This window comes from Antechinus flavipes, chromosome 6 (genome assembly GCF_016432865.1).
Source record: "Antechinus flavipes isolate AdamAnt ecotype Samford, QLD, Australia chromosome 6, AdamAnt_v2, whole genome shotgun sequence".
In the NCBI taxonomy this organism is placed as follows: Eukaryota; Metazoa; Chordata; class Mammalia; order Dasyuromorphia; family Dasyuridae; genus Antechinus; species Antechinus flavipes.
Window position 1 is genome coordinate 74,408,676 of NC_067403.1, and position 23,811 is coordinate 74,432,486.

General features: G+C 35.8%; 1 protein-coding gene across 2 annotated transcripts in view; it reads left to right on the forward strand.

Moving 5' to 3' along the window:
- ARHGAP10 (Rho GTPase activating protein 10) overlaps positions 1-23,811 on the forward strand; it is a 345,140-nt gene that overhangs the window by 163,333 nt on the left and 157,996 nt on the right. For both annotated transcript variants that reach the window (XM_051966160.1, XM_051966161.1), the window contains exons 9-12: positions 3,400-3,506; positions 4,867-4,961; positions 19,150-19,231; positions 23,617-23,659. In XM_051966160.1, the coding sequence (XP_051822120.1) occupies positions 3,400-3,506; positions 4,867-4,961; positions 19,150-19,231; positions 23,617-23,659 (327 nt within the window). The remainder of the gene's footprint in view (positions 1-3,399; positions 3,507-4,866; positions 4,962-19,149; positions 19,232-23,616; positions 23,660-23,811) is intronic.

Genomic DNA, 23,811 nt, shown 5'->3' on the forward strand with positions numbered 1-23,811 from the left:
CCAACCAGAAAATTATTTTCACATCAACTTTGAGTGTACTCATAACTAAATGTAGTCCTTTCTCTTTTTTTGGAGACTTGAGTCTCTCTATCTTGCTGGGAGTACTGAGGGTCTTTCTAGGTCCAATCTCACTCCTGATCGTCCAGGGAGCATTTGCTGGTCAATTTGCGTCCCCTTTGGCAGACTCATTCCTTCTCCTCCTCCCACTCCTGTGGGCTTACCATATTGGTGCCGGATTTGTTAAGGGCATTTGATTAACCCAGCCAACTTCTGCTTAGAATTCCTGAGCTCAAGCAATCACCTTAGCTTTCTTGCTAAGAGATTCCAGATGCTGCTATCGTTTAAGCCATTCCTTCTTGTTCTAATCCTAGAAGATAGTCAAGAGATGTTCCAAATGGCTTCCTACCTTTTTTTCATTCCAGATGGGAAGATGAAACTCAGTATATCTGTGTGTCCCAGAATGTGGTTCATTTATGTAATTGGAGATTCAGAAATCCTTAGATCCAATCAGATGTTAACTGTTGGGTATCATTTAACTGCTGAGATCAGAGCCTTCCTTTTTCACCTGTGGGACTGAGGAGCCATCCTGATTGCCTGGTGGTACAAACACGAGAATGTTCCTTATTTACAGTCTCTCCCTCTCCTCCTGTTGACTGTAATCAGGGCAGCGCAAAACCTTCCTTTCACTTAACATTTATGACTGATTTGCAGTATTTCAGTTTAACTGACCAATTTAAGAACTTGGAAGACTGTAGAGGCAGTTAAATATCCTCCGTACTTTGGATGAAATATAAAATCGACGTGGGAAAGCTATCTCATCATCCACTTTCCTTTCATTTGCAGATATTCAGATTTGGATGGAGTTTTTCAGTCAGGTTGGCTGAGTTGTGCAGTTTTAGGGAGGAAAAATCACCAAGGAATCAATCATGGTCTTCTGAAAAGCCATTGATGATTTTTCTTGATGAAACTGTCATGTCTAGTGAATTTATGTGAAGAGTTTGAAAATCTAGGGTGTATAAATTAAAACTTTAAAACTTTTAGAAGTGATGACCAGATGATCAAGAGTTTGAAAGGTTCTAGTAGGTTTCAGACTCATGCCCTTTGGCCTTCAAGGACTTAAAAAGAATTGGAATAAAGGAGATTTGAAGTGCCTCATTCTTAGATTTCTCTCAGCAGATGGGTCTACATGTGGACCTCTGGGCCTCTTAGCTGTTCTGATTTGTGAGTTTTGTTAAGAGTGTGGGAGTATTGTATTCAGAACCAATCCAGTCTCATGATGATTTTATTTTTTCTAATACTTCCCACATTATCCTTCTTATTGAGTTCTGAGCTTTTCTGGTATATAGAGATGATTGTTATTATTGCTTATCCTTTGTTTTTGACCAATGACATTATGGGTTGCTGTCTTGATTTACTTGTGAATTAGATTTTAGTGAGGTGGAATTGGGCTAAATCGTCACCCTCAGTCTTCTTGAGTCATCAAAATCCAGTGGCAAAAAAAAAGTGAAGATACAGTGGATGACCTCAGTATCTTTGATAATGACTGATCAAGTGTTAAGTTCTCCACAGCAACTGTTTCAGCCAATTTTGTGGCTATTGGAAAAAGTAATTCTCATCCACCCATTGCCCTGGGGGGGAAATCTCCATAGGCTCAGGGTAGACATCTCCTACCTCACTGACATTCTTAAGGCCAGTCAATTATACTGCATCTGATTTAGCTCATCTATGGAGATGGCCACACCGTGGCTGCTGTGGATGTGGAGGCAGTGTGGTTCTGTGGAAAGAATATTGGAATAGGAGTTAGCATGGATTGAAATCCCTGTCTCTGATGATTATTCTGAGTTCCCCTTTGACATGTATTAGCTTTGTGACCTTGGGGAAAATGACTTAAACTCTTTGAGCCCAAGTTTCCTCATCTTTAAATAGTAGCATTGAGATGTATAAGTTTAGTAGCCAAGATTGGTCCCAGAGAAGAGATAAGCAAATGTACTTCCTCTTTGGCAAAGAGGGGAACTACAAGTATGAAATATTGCTTATGTTGTAAGATGTAGATGATTTATCAGTGGATTTTGTTTAACTGCTTCCCCCCCCTTCCATTTATATTTTTCATTATAAGGGGATACCTTGTTTGTTAAGGGAGGCACATATTGAGAAATGAAGATGACATAAAAATAAAAGCTAACTTACAAGTTTTTTTAAAAAAAAAACACGTAAGTTTGGATGCGAAGACTTAAAAGAATTGATTTATAAAGAGTAAAGTAAACAAAAGTAATAATATAAATGCTGATAGCAACAGTATAAATGTACAACAAAAGAAATGGGTGTGTAATTATAATGACCAAAATTGGTCCTTGAGAAGAATTGGAAGAAGGAAAGCAGTTGTAGAATTATAAGGTTAAAAAAAATTAAAAATAAATTAAGGGTGTAAACTTGGTGACCACTAAGGTCCCTTTTATGAGGCAGCTCAACTTTTGTCTCAATTTCCCTATTTGTAAAATGAGGATAATAGCACCTGCCTATCAGTTAAGGTAAAGATAAAATGAAATTATATTTGTAAAACTCTTTGCAAACATTAAATCATAATGTCAATGCTAGTGGTTGTTACTGTTGTCATTCCAGCTCCAAATCTATGATCCTATGATTTCATAATAGAAATCACCAATTCTAAAAATTACCCAATAAAAAAATACTTAACAGATCTCAAGAATTCAAGGCAAAGAGAAGTGATATGCTTTCAGTTTATATAATTAGATGACTAGTTATTAAATTATTTTTACACCATATTCTTAAATAAATATATATCACTGAATGAATAGCTAGTGATTTTTGTACCATTCCTGTTATTTCATTAGTGTAGGAAACCCCCACAGTCAAATTTTTCTCAATTGGTACAATTTGACATTTCATCTGTTTCTGAGCAATAAGAAGTTTAAGTGATTTAACTAGTCACACAGCCCAATATACTTCAGTATTTGTTGAATCCTGGACTCCAAAGTCTTCCATTTTTCTTGGCTGTGCCTATTTTTTTCTCCTTCTGATATATTTTGGCATTACTAGCTGCCAAGTAGAAGTCCTTATATGGCCCTAAACCCTCTGAGTAATGGCAGGGTTAAAGAGAACAGCAATACATTTACTCTAAATATTTGTTTTCCCCTCAAGGTATCAAATATAAATGAGAATTAAGTCTTGAGTGCATTATCAAAAGTTAACTTATTCATTTGTACGAGCAATATTGCTGACACATTTGAGAATGTTGCTTTTTGGTCCTTTCCATCTTCCCTCCCTCTTCCCCCTTACCCTGAATACATATGAGCAGAGAACATTGCTGATTATACAGAGGAGCTGGGAATTATGTTTTCCTTTATTACTAAAATGCATAAAATTGTCCCTCTGCTTCAGGGCCTGCTCCGTTTGGCTCCAGTTGGGTTAAACACTACTGCATGTACAGGAAGGCGGCAAAGAAGTTTACCATGATTCCATTTGAACACCGATCAGGGGGGAAGATTGTAAGTATATTGTTGTGCTCTAGGAAGATGGGGAGGATGATGTAACCCTTCTGTAATCCTTGATACTTGGCAGTGGTGAATGAGGTCTGCTACATTTTTGTCATGGGAATACGAGAAAGAAAAAAAAAATTAGAAGGCCTAAGGAGAGCAGAACTGATCATGTTTGGGTAATGAGTCTTGGGGAGGGGGAAGGAGGGGAGGCTAAATGAATAATTTTCTGACTCTTAAAAAAAAAGACTTTGTTGAAAGGATTGGATTTTAGTTCACTAAATATTTAAGCAGCTAATGTGTGATAGCAGCTTTGACAAGCTAGAGGGATGCAGAGGCTAAAAATGGCACCATTCTTCACCATCAAGGAATATACACTAAAAAAGGTATATAAAATATAAGCCAATACATATAATCAAAGGTAGAGTGCAATAGAAGTAAGGAAGAGATCTATATAAAATGGTGTAAGAAATTTGAGATAGAAGAGAGTACCTTTAGATGTTAGGGTAGGAGGAGGGCGAGAGAGACAGACCGAAACAGAGACAGATGAGAGAGAGACAGAGAGATGAGGGAGAGACAGAGATAAGACAAACAGAGAGATGAGAGACAGAGAGATGAGAGACAGAGATAAGAAAGAGACAGAGAGATGAGAGAGACAGACAGAGATGAGAAAGAGAGACAGAGATGAGAGAGAGAGACATAGAGACAAATACACGGTGGGGGAAGAGATAGGGGACAGAGAGAAACAGACAGATACAGAGACAGACAGAGAGAGGGAGGAGAATGAGAATGTGTGTATGGGTAAGGAAGTAATTGAAATAAAAATGGGGAAAAATGGTTCATGCTAAATTAGGGTGGATCTTAAATATCAGGCTAAGAAAACCTCTAAAGGTTTTTGATTAGGGGTTGAAATGATCTGTCCTTTAGGGAGATTAATTTGGCCACTTTGTTGTAAAGGGATGCATTGGAGAAGGGAGAGAGTATAGAGATAGAGAGATCAATAAGAAAGTTATTGGAATAATTGTCTAGAGAGAAATAAGATAATGAGCCAGGCTGTGATTTTGAGAATAGAGAGAAAAAGTTGAAGAGTGTTTCAGAGGGAAAAACTCAGGTTTTTGACATCTCACTGGATGTGGGGCAGGTAAAAAATGGAAGTTCTAAGACAAGCTGGGATTGGAAATGTAGGTGAGTTGGAAGTAGGGAATGTCACTAACAGAGATTGCCAAATTGGAAGCAAGTGGTTTTGGAGCATTTGAAGGGAATGTGTTCAGGTAAAATGTGTAGTATTTATTTATATTAGGTTGATTTCTTAATTTTTAGTTGATTTTTTTTGATATTTGATATCTTGATTCTAAGAATTTCTCATTAACAGGGTGATGGAGAAGTCTTCTCTTTGAAAGAATGTACCAAAAGGCATACTGACTCCATTGATAGACGGTTCTGTTTTGATGTAGAAGCAGCAGACAGGTAAATTATCTAAATTACAGAACATGTTAAAAAGAGCATTTTGCTTTTTTTGATACTGGGGAAACATTGCATCATTTTTACTCTTAATAATTATATATGAGACAGCCTGCTGTGAAGGAGCCAGAAATGCTCTAGGTGCCACCCCTGGACACTTACAAGTTGTGTGGCTCTGGACAATTCATGTAAGTTTTTGCTACCCCATCCAACATGCTATAATTGCAGAGCTGATACCAATCTGCTTTGGTAAGGAGGAGTTACTCATCGAGAACTCTCTAGACCAGAGGTATCAAATGCATGGCCCATGGCTGCATGATCTTCAGTATAATCTATTTCTGCCTGAAACAAATTAAAATAGAATTAGGAAATATTTAACAAAATAAATAAAAATACAATAAAAACACATGCAATGATACATTCTAAAACTCAGTCTGTATTTGGCCTATATAGATGCTTATGTATGGATTAGCGGTCCCCATTTCTATTTCTCTTTGACATCATTGCTAGACTAAAGATTCTTTTTTTTAAATAGTATTTTACTTTTTCAATTACATGTAAAGATATTTTTCAACATCCATTTTTTGTAAAATTTTGAGTTTCAGATTTTCTTTTCTTCTTCCCTTCCTTACCTCCCACTCTTCCCAAGACAGCAAGTAATCTGATATAAGTTATACATGTACAATTATTATAAGCATATTTCCATATTATAGACTAGTGATTCTTAACCAAGAGTCCATAGTCTATGGATCACTTGTAGCAGGGGATCTGAAAACTTTCATGAGGAAAAAAAAATCATTTTTATTTTCATTGGTATCTAAATAGAATGCAGTATTTCTTTAATTAAAAAAAAAATCCCTATGAGAGGTGTTCCATAGCTTTCACCAGATTTCCAAAGGGGTGCTCTAGTTCAGCGAATATTCAATATATTTTTCTATCTGGTATTGCATATCACCTCACTGTGGGCTCACTGTATATTGTCTTGGATGCCCGCCTAGCTGAGTGAGCAGAGCCTAATCGCCATTTTGCCATAGGGTAACAGTGAGATTTTTCAGTGACTCTAGGAGACCATCTGATTATATTTTAGAGGGCTTGCAATTCTCTTTCCATCGAGGGGAATACCCACAGTGACTTTATTACTGCCAATTGAATTATTAAATATACATTGTAACCCAGGTCACTTTGGCTGTGGAAAATCATTAGGAACTTCCACTTGAGATATATGCATTCATTTTCCAGCATCTCTATTATCACAATGGTTTTGAGTAGCAGGAGATCAATTTAGGCAGCATTTGGAGCTGTTCCTGTGTGGAGTTTAATGAATGTTGGAGCCATATAGGAAGCTTTTGTTACTGGCAAAATTGTGGTTACTGGTACATGACATGTTACTGAACCTGTACTTCCTTTCCAGCTAATGTGGTTTGTGCTTTGCTACTATGCACCTGTTACTTTTACGTGTGATTCACTTACGGTAATTCACTGCTCATTTATATCCTCAATTTTAGCTCTTTTATGCATATGTATCAGCTGTGGGACAGAGGCAACATTTGAATTAGGTCTTTTGGATTTGAGGCATCTAGACCTTCCAAATGCTAAAAGTGCTCTTAAGTTGCAATTTGTCAGTCTTTTGAAATGAGACATTCAATTCCTATTTTGCTCTTAGAGAAGACTTTTATTTCTCTCTTTTCTCCTGTTGCAGAATTTGGGTTATCCAATTACTTACAGTACTTTTTATAAAGAAGGAGAAAGGAAATGAAAAATAAACTAAATATAGCCATTTACATTTCCTGTTGCAAAATTTTGAGGTATCCATTTACTTACAGCACCTTTTATAAAGAAGGAGAAAGCAAATGAAAAATAAATGAAATATGGCCGTTTTCATTTCCTGTTGCTTAATTTTGGGGTATCCAATTACTTACAGCACCTCTTATAAATAAGGAGAGAGGAAATGAAAAATAAACTAAATATGGTCATTTACATTTATGGTGGCTCCAAGTGCCACCCCTAGACACTTACAAGTTGTGTGGCTCTGGACATTTATGTAACTTTTTGCTGCCCCAGACAACATGGGGTAATTGCAGAGGCGATAGCAATCTGCTTTGGTAAAGGGAGGGGTTACTCATTGAGAATTCTCTAGACCAGAGATATCAAAAGCATTACATTTCACTTCTGATCATTGTCAATATTTTATTCTCTGATGTCATTATTGACCAACATGCTATTCTAAGATTGTCCATTAATGATGGATGAACAAGGTTATCTTTAGATACAGATGACAGTATGTTAGGAGAAGTACAGATTTAAAATTAAACAGGCTCCAAGATACTTTAGTGATTGTCTAATTACTTTGTCTTATTTATATTTATGTTTAATGTGAACTTAATATGAACCTCAGCCAACAATAAAATCATTGAACTCTTTTATAATTCAGTTAAATTCAGGCATTTATTCCAAAGATGTGTAGTTTAAAATTGAATTTCATTACATAGTTATCTGCAACTTGTCAGTGATTCACCATTTTCCCTTTTGTTCATTGTTCACTCTCCCTTCAAAGGCATATGCTTTCCCATTTATATAATTGTCATCAACATTTGTGGGCAGCTTGGTAGCACAGTGAGTAGATCACTAGACCTGGAGTCAAGAACATTCATCTTCCTGTATTCAGATACTAGTTTCGTGACCCTGGGCAGGTACCCTAATCCTGTTTATCTCAATTTCCTCAAACTTCCTTCTGTAAAGGAGAAGGAAATGGCAAACCATTCCAATATCTCTACCAAGAAAATCTCAAACAGGGTCACGAAAAGTCAGATAACAATTGAAAAAAACAACTGAACAGCAACAAATAATCAACATGAACACAAACCTTTTTCTTTCACAGATGAGGAAAAACAGTTCTAGAAAGATGAAATCATTTTTCTAAGGTCATATTGCTATTGAGTAACATAGCCAGAACTGGATCTCAGGTTTTCTGATTCTAGTTTTGGTGCCTTTTTATTTGCTTGAATGACAGTGGCCCATAATGGGTTAGAGAGCCAAAGTTGGATGTGAGAAAGCCTTCAAGATTCCCATCTCACTCCTGGTCTATATTAGCTGTGTAAAGCTGGCCAGCCCATTTAACTCCCATTGGCTTCATTTTTCCCTCTGTAAAATCAGGATTAATAATATCCTTGGCAGATGCAGTCTGATCTAGAATAGAGAGATGGTGCCATATTGAGTCAAAACAAGCTGCACTGAGGTCTCACCTCCAAAAAAATCCTTTATATACTACTGTGAACAACTTGCTCATTCTCAGTGTCCCAGATATCATTGAGAGGAGGAGTTTCCTTACTGGCATTTTTCTAAATCTAAGGTCTAATCCTTTCTAAAAATATATCTATAGTATTTCTTCTCTTGATTATTGATCAGTAACAAATGAGATAATTCAAAGTGCTTTAGAACATTGAAATGTAATATAAAGGGTTAATGATTATGATCATCTGTGTACTCAGTAGTTTTGGGTAACAGAATTACCAGGCTTGGGGGGAAATTGGGCCTATTTGTCATGGGTTTCAGCTATTCATACAGTTCTTATTGCTAGTTACTCAGGGTAATTTAAGAATCATAAAATTTAGATCTGGAAGAGACTTTGGAAACCATTTTGTTTAACATTGCAATTTTGTGTATGATGATACTGGTGTCCATTTAGTCAGTGCATTCAGTGATCATTTATGTGCCAGATATTGTGGGAGGCAATGGAGACAAAGAAAAAGCCAAATCCTGTATTCTTGCTATCCAGGTGTGGACAATGTTATACATAGTATACTTGAATAAATGCCTCACAATTGTCTCCTCAGGTAGTTAGTTTTGACCTCTGGACTAAAACTAGAGTTTCCTTCTCAGGGTCCACCTCCTCTCCCCTCACCCCCCCAATTTTCTTGTGGTCACAGGACTTTAGATTTAGAGCTAGGAGTGACTTTAGAAGTCATCTCACCCACTCCCCCTCATTTTATTGTGAAAAATATGTGATTCAAAGAACAGAAGTGACTTTGCCCAAGGCAACAGAAGTAGGAAATCAAGCTGGAATTTAAACTTAAGTTCTAAGACATCAGGAATCTCTTTCTTCTCTACCACATATCCTCTCAAGCTCCTTGTCATGTGGACATGGGGATGTACAGGAGCAAAGTTAGTGCATACTATCTGCATTCCAGTGAGATTTATTTGTATATCTCTTTATGAAGCCTTGAAAAAGTTGACTTTCATGAGTATAATTTTTAAGTAGATGTGACTCACCTTTCTATTTTTGTTGATTTTCACTTGTTCTTTTGGATTCTTGGTGTTGATGAAAATTTCAGTTTGAATCTCTGTGAAACTTATTTGTTTTTGTTTTGTTTTTAACCTGTAAAATATAAACAAGATGGGAGGTTAGTTGCTAATGTTTGATTTATTTTCCTGTAATTTAGTTCCTCAAAGCCAGGGATTATGTCCTGTATCATTCTTTCCCAATGTCTTGTGCACAGTAAAGACCATAATTTTGAGTAGTTGGTAAATCACTTTGATTCTGTAATGTTTACCCACCTGTTGTATTTAGATACTGCTTAAGGAAAAAAAAAAAAGGAATAAAAGACTAAATTTGTATTAATACAGGGAGCACCCTCTACCAATTTAATTTCTTATCTTCTTTGCAATTTACTGATCTATAATGTTGTTTCTTGGAATACAGAGAAGTTAAATGGGTTTTCTAGGTAACATTTCCTGTTAAGTGTCAGAGGGTCAAAAAAAAATTGGAAACCCCCCCTCCCTTTCCCATTTTTCTTTGTCTAAATTTGCATTTCAAATAACATGCTCCAGTTAGTTTTTTCATTGAATTCCTGGTAATAGATTGATGAGGCCACGTGACAATAAATAATCTAACAATTTAATTTAGGAGGTATTAAGCACTTCTTCTGTGCTTAATATGCCTATATTAGGCACTAGGGATATGTCAGCCAAAAGAAGAAAGTTCCTTCCCTCAAGAGCGAATATTGTTTTTTTTTTTAATTTTTTTATTATAGCTTTTTTTATTTACAAGATATATGTATGGGTAATTTTTCAGCATTGACAATTGCAAAACCTTTTGTTCCAACTTTTCCCCTCCTTACCCCCACCCCTTCCCCAGACGGCAAGTTGACCAAGACATGTTAAATATGTTAAAGTATAAGTTAAATACAATATAAACATACATGTCCAAATAGTTATTTTGCTGTACAAAAAGAATCAGACTTTGAAATAGTGTACAATTAGACTGTGAAGGAAATAAAAAATGCAGGTGGACAAAAATGGAGGGATTGGGAATTACATGTAGTGGTTCGTAGTCATCTCCCAGAGTTCTTTTGCTGGGTGTAGCTGGTTCAGTTCATTACTGAAGAGCTAATATTCTAATGTATTATAGAAAATGATATGAACACATAAAAGTGAACATAAAATATGGGCAAAATAAATACAAAATCATTTTTGAGGGAAACACTAACCATTGGGATTATTTGGGAAGATATGCTAAGGGTGATTAATGGGAGATAGAATAGAAAAATAGACCAGCCTGGTTAGAATGTAGAGAGTGTGAGAAAGAAGTGATCAGTTTATAAAGATTGACTGGAGCTATGTTATGAAGGGCTTCAAATATGAAGCAGAGAAATTTATAATTGATCTTAGGGGTAATAGGAAGCCACCAAAACTATTGGAGCTGGGGAGTGATCTGTGTATTAAAATATTAATTCAGCTATTATATGGAGAATAGCTTGGCTGAACAAGGAAGAGTTTAGAGGAAGAAAGAGCAATTAGGAGGCTTTTTCTCCGTCCATTGTTCAGGGGCCAGACTAGGATGATGAACTGTGAATAGAACTAGTAGCAGACATAGGTGAGAAAGATGCTATGGAAGCAGAAAGGAAGAAAGGGAAAGTGTTTTATTAAGTGCCTGTGCTGGGCATTATTATAGACATTTTACAAATGTTCTCTTATTTGATACACATAACAACTCTGGGAGGACTTTTCTATTATTATCCCCATTTTTCCTTTGAGAAAATTGAGATAAACAGAAATCAGATGACTTGCCCAGAGTCACACATCTAATAAGTATCTCAGGCTGTTATCATTCTTGCAAGCCTCGTGCTCTAGATGCTGAGAGTTGACAAGACTTGGAAACTGATTGGATCTAAAATGAAAAGAGTGATGAAGGTTCACAGGTTATGGTCCTGTATAATTGCAGGAATGTTCATGCCCTTGACAGAAGAAGGGAGATTTTTGGAAGAAAGATGCTGAATTTTTGAAACTAAATCTATTTTTTTGTTTGTTTCCTGTTTCCTACCATCTTGCATAATGCTTGTGACCCAGATTTCGTGTAGTAGGTTGTAAGATACATTTAGTCCAGATGAAGTCTGTGGACCTTTTCCCACAATGGTATTTTAAAGTGCATAAAACAGAATATATAAGATTAAAAAAGAAAACACAAGTTAGATTAAAATAGTTACTAAATATATTTTTAAGAGTCCTGTTCGTAGACTACCAATTAAAAGCTTTTTCATTTTGGATGTGAGAGAAATGAGGTCTAGAGATATAAAGTAATTTTTTTTGGAGGCAAACCAAGGATTTGAACTTGGGTCTACTGATTTCACATACAGTGCTGCTACTTCTTGCTAGATGTTATTTCTTGAAATTTAAAAGTTGCCTGACATCCCCTCAGTTTTCTCAATAGATTTAAAAAATTTTCCTCATTTTACTCCTGTGACTGCCAACTGCTATTCAACATTCCTTGTATTTGACTTCCTTTCATTTCAGAATATCCAAAAAGGGAGGGCCCCTGTAGTCCTGTTATCTTTCTGTATATTTTCTTAACTGCAATTAAGACTCTTTGAGTCTTAATTTGAATATGCATGTACCTCTTCTCTTTGTTTCTCTCCTGTGGGGTTGTATCTGGCCTATATTGCCCTTCCACTATATTTTGTTAGCATAATAATTTTCAGCAACAGAAAAAAAAAACCCAAACCAAACAAAAACTAATTGGTTATAATTGGAAGATGACTACCCAGAGCAAATGTGAAACATGGAAAAGACACTCAAAAAGCAGTTTAGAAAGGGAGTGTTTGTTTTACTAGATATTTTGGGATTTCTTTAATGGATTTCTCTTCCTTCAAAATTTTAATTTTATGGTAGGTATTTGTTGATAATGATGATAATAACTAATAATAACAGCATTTATATATCATTCTAAGGTTTGCAAAGTGCTTTACATATATTGTCTCATTTGCTCATCACCCCATGTGTGCTAGCTGCTATTATGATCTCTACCAATGAGGAAAGCTTTTCCAGGGTCAGGCGGTTAGACCTTCCTAACTCCAAGAACAGTGCTTTCTACCATGCTACCTGACTGCCTTAATGGATAAGTAGCTAAGGAATGCAATTTTGGAGGGCCAAGACAGTGAATTACTTATTTTTGTAACTGTCTTACCTGGTACTGATGAATAAATGGAGTTTGATAACTGTTTAAGTGAATACTTGAGTTCTTAAATTGATAGTTGATCTCATGGTAAGGTGGAATGGGAATCTTACTCCTCCACACCTTCTCATCCAGAACAGTTAATCTGTTTATATATCTTTGGATCAATCTTCCACAGAAGATCTGTCCAGTGGGGCTGAGTCTTTAATTTCTATTGATACCAAAGCAATGCTCAGAATTAGGACTGCTATCTTTTTTTTTTTTTAAATAATTGCTTTTTATTTTCAAAATACATGCAAAGATAGTTTTCGACATTCACCCTTGCAAAACATCGTATTCTAAATTTTTCTCTCACCCTCTCCCTTCCTTTAGACATCAAGTAATCCAATATAGGTTAAATATGTGTAATTCTTCTAAACATATTTCTACATTTATCATGCTGCACAAGAAAAATCAGATCAAAAAGGAAAAAAAATGAGAAAGAAAAAACAAATAAGCTATCTTTTTTTGTGACTGGCTCACTTTTCTGTCTTAAGCTTTAAGGACTGAACTTGTGATCTTATGGATTGGCAACTCCATTTGGAGGAAACTCCCTCTGCCATGTAGATTGCCACTTTTTTGCAATTCATCCTCTCCGAGAGTTACTTAGAACACTGAGAGATTAAGTAACTTGTTTAGGATTCTATACTCAGTAGGCCTCAGAGGCTTTCAGGGATTATTCTGTTAAACTCCTCTTGGGTTTCTTACTTTTTCTGATTCCTTTGCTGAATCATCACTCAAATCACAACCCTGCACTTATGCTTAGGCTTTGTCCTGGTTCCTTTTTTCTTCTCTTTTTTACCCTTTCTCATTTTCAATAAGTATCTCACATTTTAGTGCCAATGGTAAAATGCTTAACAGAATTCTAAGAATTGTGTGATCCTTATAAATGTGATAAAATATCTTTTAAATGGGACTCTTAGCACTTTCTGCCTTCATTTTTACCAACCTACATCCTTCATGGCAGAAATAAAAATGGGCTGTAAAATACTGAAAGTTATTTCTCATATACCCCACCCATGCACACAAAGAAATATATACATACACATATATGCGTATATGTGTGTGTATACATACATATATATGTATATATACACTCACACAAAATATATTACATAGATATAGATCTAAGAATGTATGTATTTTGTTTCATGGTTGCTATGGCCAAACGATTCATCTCTGACTACTAACCATATTTAGCCAAGATAGTCCTTAGAATATTTTAGATACATCTCTATAGTTGGAACCATACTCAGAAATTTTTTGTAACTTGATTGGATTGGTTAGAGCTTGTAATACACCATCAAGTCCTTCAAAAATGCAGTATGTCTTCTGTGATGGGATTTTAGAATTATACTTTTGTGGGGGAATAAATGATTAGCTTTAAAAATAATCCAGATGTGTGTATGTGTGTATGTTTTATAGGTAGCTCCTTTCCTTTCATGGAAATAATAGGGAAAGGGAAATTATTAGAGTTGTCATTCTTTGTTGCTTACTCAGAATAAATAATAACTTCCTTCAAAGTTTTAATCTTAAAGCATGCATTTGTTTGATAATGATGATAATAATAATAATTAGCATTTATATATCATTCTAAGATTTGCAAAATGCTTTAAATATAAATAAATATTTCATTTGATCATCACCTCCTTGTGAGCTAGCTGCTATTATGATCTCTATTTTACCAATGAGGAAACTGAGTCACGGAGAGCTGAAGGTACATGTCCTCAGTATTAGTAGATTTAATATTTTTGGACAAGTGTAAACCTTACCAGGGCTGATCCTATGTAATGAATTGTCGAGGCAGCAGAGCTCAGTAATCCTGAAGCAGAGGTCTATATTTCTGAATTCTAAGCACAGACATCTTAATGGATTTTACAGTTGTCTGGACTATCACTAATATCTTTCCATATTATCCACACTCTTAAGACAAGTAAGCTATACTCTTGGTTCTTTTCAGTCCTTGAAAATGGAAATACTTCTCTCACTTCCTCACTCTGCTCCAGGAGAATGACACTTTAGATTTCCAGATCCTTTGCACTTTTTAAGAATTATTCATTGCTCAGTTGGGAAATGCTGTAGTTCAAGCCATGGGCCCACTGTATTGTGTCTTACATGAACAGGTGATTGTATTAATGGGATATGCCTTATTTTAGGAATAGCAACTAAAATATCTGTAAATTAGATTTGTGCTGAGATACTATTGATGCTGAATTTTAAAATGGGCCTCTCCTTCCAGGTAAACAGTTATTATTTTGTATAATAATGATTTCCATGGAATTGATTTTTTTTAAAAAAATGAAATGTCTAAAAAGTTAGAGACTTAAAATAATGAATTTTCCCAGTAGGGTCATTTATTTGCTTCTTTCTTCCCTACTTATTTCTTTGAAGTGTGAACTCCCACAGCCAGTAGGTTAAGTACAAGTCTTGATAGAATGACTAGTGAGGTTATTGGATCTCCTAGTTCATCTGTAAAAAGAGAGATTTGCACAATAATTCTTTCTGCTTCCAGATTTCCATTCCTATTATATTATTCCAGATGACTGTGCCGCTTTCATAATAGGTTCTAGTTGAGAAAATGGTTTGAACATATTTTGCTTTATTTCAAGATTTCAATGATTATTCCATCATTTGCAGTTAATTTTTTCAACAAATAGATGATAACTTCTCTGCACATTAGATGACAGTCTTTAGAGAGATTCTGTGGCTGAAACATTGATCACTCAATGGCCAATCTCTTGAAATTAGTTTTGTTATTGTTGAGTGATTTTTTTTCAGTCAACAGATTTTTCACTCCTTGTGATCCCATTTGAGATTTTCTTGACAAAGATACTGGAATGATTGGCCATTTCCTTCTCCAGATCATTTTAAAGATTAGGAAACTCAGGCAAATGGGGCTAAAGGACTTGCCCAGGGTCATATAGCTAGTAAGTGTCTGAGGCTGGATTTAAATTCAGGGAGATGAGTCTTTCTGATTCTAGGCCCAGCACTATCCATTTTGTTACTCAACTACCTGCTAAATTTAATTAGTCCTTATTTTTTTAATATATATATATATTTATTACATATATATGTATGTGTGTGTATATATACTAGTGATATTATATATATATAATATATATATATATTATATATAAATAAATGATAGGCATATAGTTAATTATTATGGCCATATCTAGAGCATTTCTGCCTTAAAGTAGATCCTTTTAGAGCTTTTGAAAGTCATTGGTATGACTTTTGAGAATGGAGGGTCTCCTCTATGGTAAAAGGAGGTATCAGTGGGAGACTTTGGTGGAAAGTATGATCTAAATTAAAAGGTGAACATTCAGATTTGTTTTTCCTTGACTGACTTGTTTTAAATAGATAATATTCGTATTTCTAGTTGTCATAAGAGAGCCAAATTACACTTGTTTTCATATCAAAGATGGATTTCTGTTGCATATACAAGTTGTCCTACATATGCAATTATATGATTTCTTTTACTTCATCAACTCATTGTATCATTGGTTTTCATTTGAGTATAGATAATATATCACCATCATCATCATCATTATCATCATCATCCAGTTTGTCTTAGTTTCATATTTAACTGCATCCAAAATATGGTGGTAGTCTCCTAAAGCATCAGTTAATTTTCTGCATAGTTTCTCCCTTCCCCATCCCCCTAAGGTGAATCAATATTTTTTAGCCCCAAATCCTTTACATTTTCTTTTATTTATTTATTTTTTGCTTTGATTTGCTCAAATTTGAATTTATTTTGTTGTCAAAAAGTTTCTTCAGAGGCATTTTAAAACTTAATAGTATTTTAATTTTTTCCAGTTATGTGTAAAGATAGTTTCAATATTGATTTTTTAAATAAGATTTGAGTTCCAAGTATTTCTCTCACCTCTCTTGATCTTTCCCCAAATAATAAGCTCCTTATATACTTTTCAAAATTAGTACCTTCCCTATTTTAAATCACCAGGTTGCCTTCTTTACTTCCCAACTCACCACTACTTGTATTTGTTTGTCATGTGAGTGGCCATAATCCAGGATATTCACTTAACACTGATTTCTTAAGTTTTAAGTTTTTCTTTTAAGTCAGAACTTCATTTATGTGTGTTAAAAGCACACTTACACCACCCACCATGGGTATCTCCTTCAAGGAGCAGCAGAGAGTGGAAGTAAAAATTGTGGGCAGTCAGGAATGTTGAAAATTAAAGAGAGCCACATTGAAACTCTGATGCTCTTCCTTCAACTATCCTTGGCTAAGTGGAAATTCCTCTTAGGGAACATAGGGAATTTCAAGGCAGGCTCCACTTTAGCTAACTCTGTGTTACCTGCACTCCTGTTTCTTCACAGAAATGTGAATGGAAAACCAAACTTACGGGATATAGAAAAGGGATATGAAATTTCTTCAGCCTAAACTTTTTTTTTCTCTAATAATCTTTGGAATTGACCCAATATTCAGAGCCTGTGTATATTGTCATTATTATCTATTGGTAATGAATCTCTTGACTAGTATTTATTTTAAGTTGCTGAACCACATTTGCTATATTTTGTTCATTTTAAAAGTTCCTTTGGACAAGGGAAATGTATTGTAGACCTAATTTTCTTTTGTAATTTTCGTCTTGCCTAAAGCCTTTACTAGGGTGGGGATAGAGTATTACTCTAGGTTGCTGAAATTCAGAAGGCATTGATAACACTAAGTACCATTGGAACAAATGAGCTTAATATACCTAATTAGCAAGATTAATTAGTTAAAAGGAGAAGCCATGTGAGCACATTTTCTCCACCTCGCATGCATTCTCCCAGTGACTATAGTATTCTTTCCACATACCGGGAAGCATCTCTAACTCTTTTTCAACTGAGCTTATGCTTAAAAAATCTAGTGGACATTTTGTACCTAAAATATAATGCCCAGCCTGTTTTGTACTTATGTCCAATTAGAACTCGACTCAGATTCCCTCCTTTGTTATCCTTACTTAGTGTGCTTCTCGCCCTCTCCCTTCCTCCCCAAGGCTGATTCAATATTATATAGAGGGAAAATCACAAAATTTTAGGGAATCTCCATTCAAGATAAATTTATCTGCCATCTAAGATGCTATTTGGTAACATTCTCCAGCACCATGAGACCCTGCTTGTAAATAGTTTTAATTTCATGTTCTCAGTTAATTGACGTGAAGAAAAATGTTCTTTCCTGTAATTATAATTAATTCCCCTGAGTCTGGTGTGGCTTACTTTGAATGAAGGCCAGAATTTTAAAACCTAAGGCAAGGGCTTTTTAGACTAGTCTGATGGGCAAGATACTTTTCTTGCTCCTACTCTTCAAAAGGATTCTATGAGGTACAGAGTTGGAGGGAGTTAAACTCTCTATTTTCAGATATATGCTGCCAAAATGAGCAGTGTCTGAATAATTTGAGAAATTTTTAGAAAGTAGGTGTGAGGCTAAAATCACTTTGCCTGGGTTATCAAGTTGTTCTATTAATATTCATCCAGCAGGCTTCATATCCCAGATTATGATGTTGAGGTATAAAAAGGTTAAGTTATTGGTGCAAGGTAATAACAACTGAAAATCCATAAGCTCTTCAAAAGCACTTTATTTATATTCACTCATTTCACCTACTCAACAGTCCATGAGGTCATTGACATAGTCTTTATCACCCCATTGTATAGGAAAATTGGATAGTCAGGTTAAGATGAATATTTTTGCTTGTGATCAAACAGCTTTTAAGTGTTAGAGAAGCTTTGAATCTTGTTCTTTTCTGATTCCATATCTACTGATTTTACTGAATTGTCCTGCAAACATATTCCCTGTTGGTGAGTGGTGTTTGCCATAGACAAGTGGAATGATGGTCTGGAATCATTAAATTGTATAATGATTCATAATACTGGTTTCTTAACCTTGGACCAATAACTTAACCTGTTTATTCAGCAACATCATAATCTATGATATGAAACCTGCTGGATGAAAATTGACAGAACAACTTTAACCCAGGTGAAGTGATTTTTCAGGATTAAAATTACTCTCTGAGAATGTCTATGATTATTGACCCAAAGTACCACTATAAAATCAATTTTTATTGTGAATATTATTCAGCAGTTGAAAAGGAGATGAAACAGTATCACATAAATATTTTGTGAAAGGCCAGCAGGCCTGTGTGAATAGAGAGCTTGCCTTGGTTTAAGTCCTGTCTTTGACACATACTTGTTTAGTGACCCTGGATAAATGCTCTAGGGAACCATATTACCAATGAACTGCTTCTCTGTATTGATAAAAAGCAACTTCTACCAAAAATAAAGGAAAAAAAAATTAAAGCACAGTCTTTATCAGTGGAAAATCAATTTATTTTCATCATCTTTCATCTTAATTTGGCATTTTCTATTGTCCTTTTATTGCAGATTTTGCTATCTAGATCTTTGTGCGATAGATTCATTTTTATCTTTTGATAAAGCAAACAAAAGAGATGTCTCATTATTTGGAAAATAAATCACAAGTAATGAATAAGGATTCTCCTCACCTCCCACTCCTCAGCCTTCCCCAGTCATTGGAGTCACCAGGCAGAATTTCCCTCCATTTGTGGATGGACTAAGTTTAGAAAAAAGCAGTTCAACTCAGCCATGGGGAACAATATCAGGATTTGAGAAAATGGGGGCTGTGATGATGGCTTTTTTAAATAGTTAGTGACTAATATGCTTTTGTTCCTTTTTTTTCTTCTTAATTTTCAGACCTGGAATTCCTATGACTATGCAGGCTTTTTCAGAAGAAGAAAGAAAGCAGTGGATGGAAGCTCTGGGAGGAAAAGAAGCTGTAAGGGTTTATTAAGAACTCCATTACAAAGCAGTTGAAGTACTATCTGGTTAACTATAGTTACTTTTACTTTATTTTTATTTCTGTCTGTGTGTATGATGAATGTATTTTTATATGTAACTGTATCTCTTTTGAAGATAATAGTTGAATCTTATGAGATTCCAGATTTATGGCCATGAGCATTATTTCTCATTATGTGTGATTACCATTTTTTTGATGATGGGTTTGGGTCAGTCATTCCAGGGCAAACTATCCAGGGCAAGTCATTTAACCCTGTTTGTCTCAGTTTCCTTGTCTGTAAAATGAAGTGTAGAAAGAAATGGCAAACCACTCCTGTATCTTTGCCAAGAAGCTCCAAATGGCTAAAATGGATTTATAAGTGGAAGGGGATCATTTTATTCAGGGCTTCTTAAAACTTTTTCCCTTCATACCCCATTTTTGCTCAAGAAATTAAAAAAATAATAGCTTTTTATTTTTCAAAATACATGCAAAGATAGTTTTCAACATTTCCCTTCCAAACCTTGTATTCCAAATTTTTCTCTCCCTATCTCCTCCTTCCCCTTGATAGCAAGTAATCCAAAATAGTTTGAACATGTACAATTCTTCTAAACATATTTCTACATTTATCATGCTGCACACATACAAAAAAAAAACATATTAAAGGGGGGAGGAATGAAAAACAAATAAGGAGATAATAACAAAGGTTAAAATACTACCTTATGATTCACACTCAGTCCCAACAGACCTTTCTCTGGATGTAGATGGCTCATCACCCATGCAGAACAGGAATTGGCCTGAATCATCTCATTGTTGAAAAGAGCCATGTTCCTCAGAGTTAATCATACATAATCTTTTTTTTTTTTTTAACTATATACAATGTTCTCTTGGTTCTACTCACTTCACTTAGCATCAGTTCATATAAATCTCTCCAGTTCTCTCTAAAGTCATCCTGCTGATCGTTTCTTATAGAGCAATAATATTCGATTACACTCTTTTACCATAACTTATTCAGCCAATCTTCAACTGAGGAGCATCCATTCAGTTTGCATTTCCTTACCACTACAAAAAAGGCTCTACAAACATTATTTTGCACCTATGGGTCCTTTTCCCTCTTTTATGATCTCTTTGATGCCCAGGAAATTTTTATGTCACCCCAGGTATATAGGTATATAAAATAGGTATACAAATCAAGCATTTATTGATAATAAATCATAATTTTTTGACTTTCATATTCAGTTAAGAGGACCCATATGAGTCACAAATCACAGTTAAGAAGCTGGGATCTAGTTTTCCTCCCCCCCTGTTTTGTTGATGGAGAGACTAAAGCTCCAGGAGACAAAACAATTGGCTTATTTTATAATGCTTGTGGGCACTCTCTGAAAATAATGGAAAATGCCAGTGGAAAATGCTCTGGTATTTTAGAATGGCAAAACGTCATGCTGGATGAGTCTGACGGCAAGGAGGTGTGATGGAAAGAGCCAGGTCTGGAATCCACATCTTCTAAGTCCTCTACTTATTGGATTTTAAGAATTTCTTTTCTCTCTCCAATTCTCAGTCTGTAGAATGATGGCCTCAGGGGAAATCACAGGAGCATAGAGCTATAGCTGTCAGAAACCCCAGAGTATATTAAGTCCAAACTTTTCATTTTTTTAGACGAGGATCCAAGTGTCAGAGTGGTTATACAGCTAGTCGGTGTCAGAGGTGAGTTTTGAAACCAGATTCCCTGATTCCCAGAGCCACTGTTATTTCCCCTTTACCAGTTTGGTAGAAAAAAGAAGGCCTTGAGTCACTGAGATTCTGGCCCCAGATCCCTAGTTTCTAATATGGGGGTCTCTGACATTTCTAGATCCCTTCCTGCTCTTAATCCAATGTTCCATTCATTTATTGATATGTGTACTTGATAAGTTCAGTGTTAGAATTGATAAATGAGTCCTCCTTTACTGTCTATTTATTTTAAATATGCCCTTGAGGTTTTTAGCCAAGTCTTGAGGGACCGATCTCTGTTTTGACAGCACCACATATAACCGAGATCTCAAAGCAAGCCGCTAATCCCCTGCTGTCACTGTAAAGCTAAGACTATGGACATCTCTCCCCAGTGAATAAAGAGGTCTGTTTAAAAGTCAGTTTGCATAGAGAAGCTTACCTGCTGCAGTCCCTGGGAAATAAATTTGCCATCAGTGGTACTGTGACCTTGAAGATACCCAGCCTGACTTTCCTTCAGAGTAAATAGCAAAGCGATTAGTCCAGAGATAAGCAGCCTCCAAATATTAAAAGTCCTGTGATATCTCTGTGTGTGGAAATCAGGCAGGGCACGTTTCTGAAGGTAATGTGTCCTTACAATAATGAGCCCGTGGCCAAAGATCTTAGTCCTCAGTCAGAACTTTCCTCCTTCAGATGGAATGATTTAAATCTTGGTCATCCTTGGGTGGGAGATGGCTCTCTGTGGCCAGAAAATGAGTTCTGGGCTAGGACTCCAGTGAGTCCTTTTTTTTTCTTGGTCATCCTGCAGCCAGACTGCTCGGTGATACCCCAGTTCTGTTGTTGGGAGATGTTTCTGTCTTTGTTAATCAGGATGACTGAACTCAGAGAAGTGAAAATGTTGAAGGACAGTGTGAAGGGGGGTTAAGAGAATTGGATGCAATTGGAGCGTCAGAATCGTGGGCTTAAAAGGTTTAGCGCTTGGCCCTCAGTGGCCATTGAGTCAAATCCCTTCATTGTACAGATGAGGAAATTCAATTTGAGAAATAAAGTAACCTAGTGCCCAAGATGAGATTTGAATAGAGAGCTTTTAGAACTCAGTTCTGATACTTTGCCCATTCTGCTTTGCTTTTTCTAATGATAGAATCTCAGGGGTGAAAGGGACTCCTGGAGCCTTTTTTTCAAGCCTTTACTTGGGGAAAAAATCCCTTCTACAGAGACATGAAAAGTCCTATTTTATACATGAAAAGTCCTATTTTATCCATCCTTCTCTTAAAGACCTCCAAGGAGCAGAAACCCACCATCTTCAGAGGCCGTCTGCTCTACTTAAAATGTGAGAAGGGTAGGGACTGGATCTTAGATTTCTTTGGTATTGGGAGACCTTGCATGAAGAAAACTCCCTCTGTCCATATAGATTACCTTTCTCTCTGCAATTTGTCAGTCAGTCAGTTGTCCATAGCATGGTGAAGTTAAGAAACTAGTTCAGGTTAAGAAATTCACACAGCTAACATATATTGAAGATACTTTGCATTTTTTGTTGTTGAGCCATTTCAGTCATGTTTGACTCTTTGTGACTTTTTAGGTGGGGGGGGTTTCTTAACAGAGATACTGGAGTGATCTGCCATTTTCTTCCCCAGTTCATTTATTGATGAAGGTGACTTGCCCAGGATCATACATCTAGGAAGTATCTAAGGCAAAATTTGAACTCGGGAAGATAAGTCTTCATAATTCCAAGTCTCGTGCTCTGTCCACTGTGCCACTTAGCTGCCCCTATTTGCATTTAGTAGGCATGTAACATGATGAGTGACCGACTGGTCTTTGCAAGAGGTGCCATGAGGCTGTTTGAGCCATGGCTAATCAGTGCTGGAGATAGAGAAAAAGGCAAAAAATAAAACAAAACAAAACCCCTGCCCTTAAAGAGTGTGTGTGTGTGTGTGTGTGTGTGTGTCTAGGAAACAACATGGAAATAAGTAAGCTTAGTCCATGATGAAGAATACTCTCTATCTCCTAACAGAGAGATGATGAATTCCTTTTACCAATAGGTGTTTTGACTCTACCTATCTCTTACATTGTTTTTGCTTTTGATTTTGCAGTGGAATGGTTGGGGCTAAATTGGGAGGTAGAGAATAAAAATTCTCATAAATTGAAAGGATTTAAAATTACTATTTATGTACAATACATATGCATGTTATCTCAGAGAGGGGAAGGGATTGGGAGTCTTACAAACAGAAGTTATGCTTTGATCTGAACCTTGAAGAAAGTCAACAAAAGTAAGAGATGGGAGTTAAAGGCTCAGGTTTGATGTTATAAGCACTGAACTAAACATTTCCAATTTACAAAACTTTTGACTTGGTCTGTAAGAGTCATTATAAAATCCCATCCTGCCCACCATCCTCCTATCAAGTCTTTTTTGCTGCCCACTTTTGGTAGCAATCAGAATAAGGATTATAAAGCTTCCTTCTGTAACAGAGCTGTGTGCTGTGAATGGGCTCTAGGTTGACTAAAACAATTAGCCTTTTTGTGCATGGTTTGGGTTCTTTTGACCTCCTGCTTCATCTCTAGCCATTCTTACTGATTTAAAAAAATGACCTATGTCTTTATTGTCTTTCCCACATATGGATCCATGACTGTTTCTTTTTCTTCTTCTTTTTTTACATATATATTAACATATATGTATATTTGCATAGCTGCTTCCCAGTTTGAATAGAGCCAACCTAAGACGAGAAGGAGGTAAGTATTAAGTCTTGTTTGCTCTTCATTTTCTGAATACATGAAGCTCACTACTGTCTCTAAAATGTGACTCATGCCATCTCCCATCCTCTTATCTAGTTTCTTCTCACTTTGTTAAAGCTTGATTCAAGTTCTTATTGGCTACAGTCTCC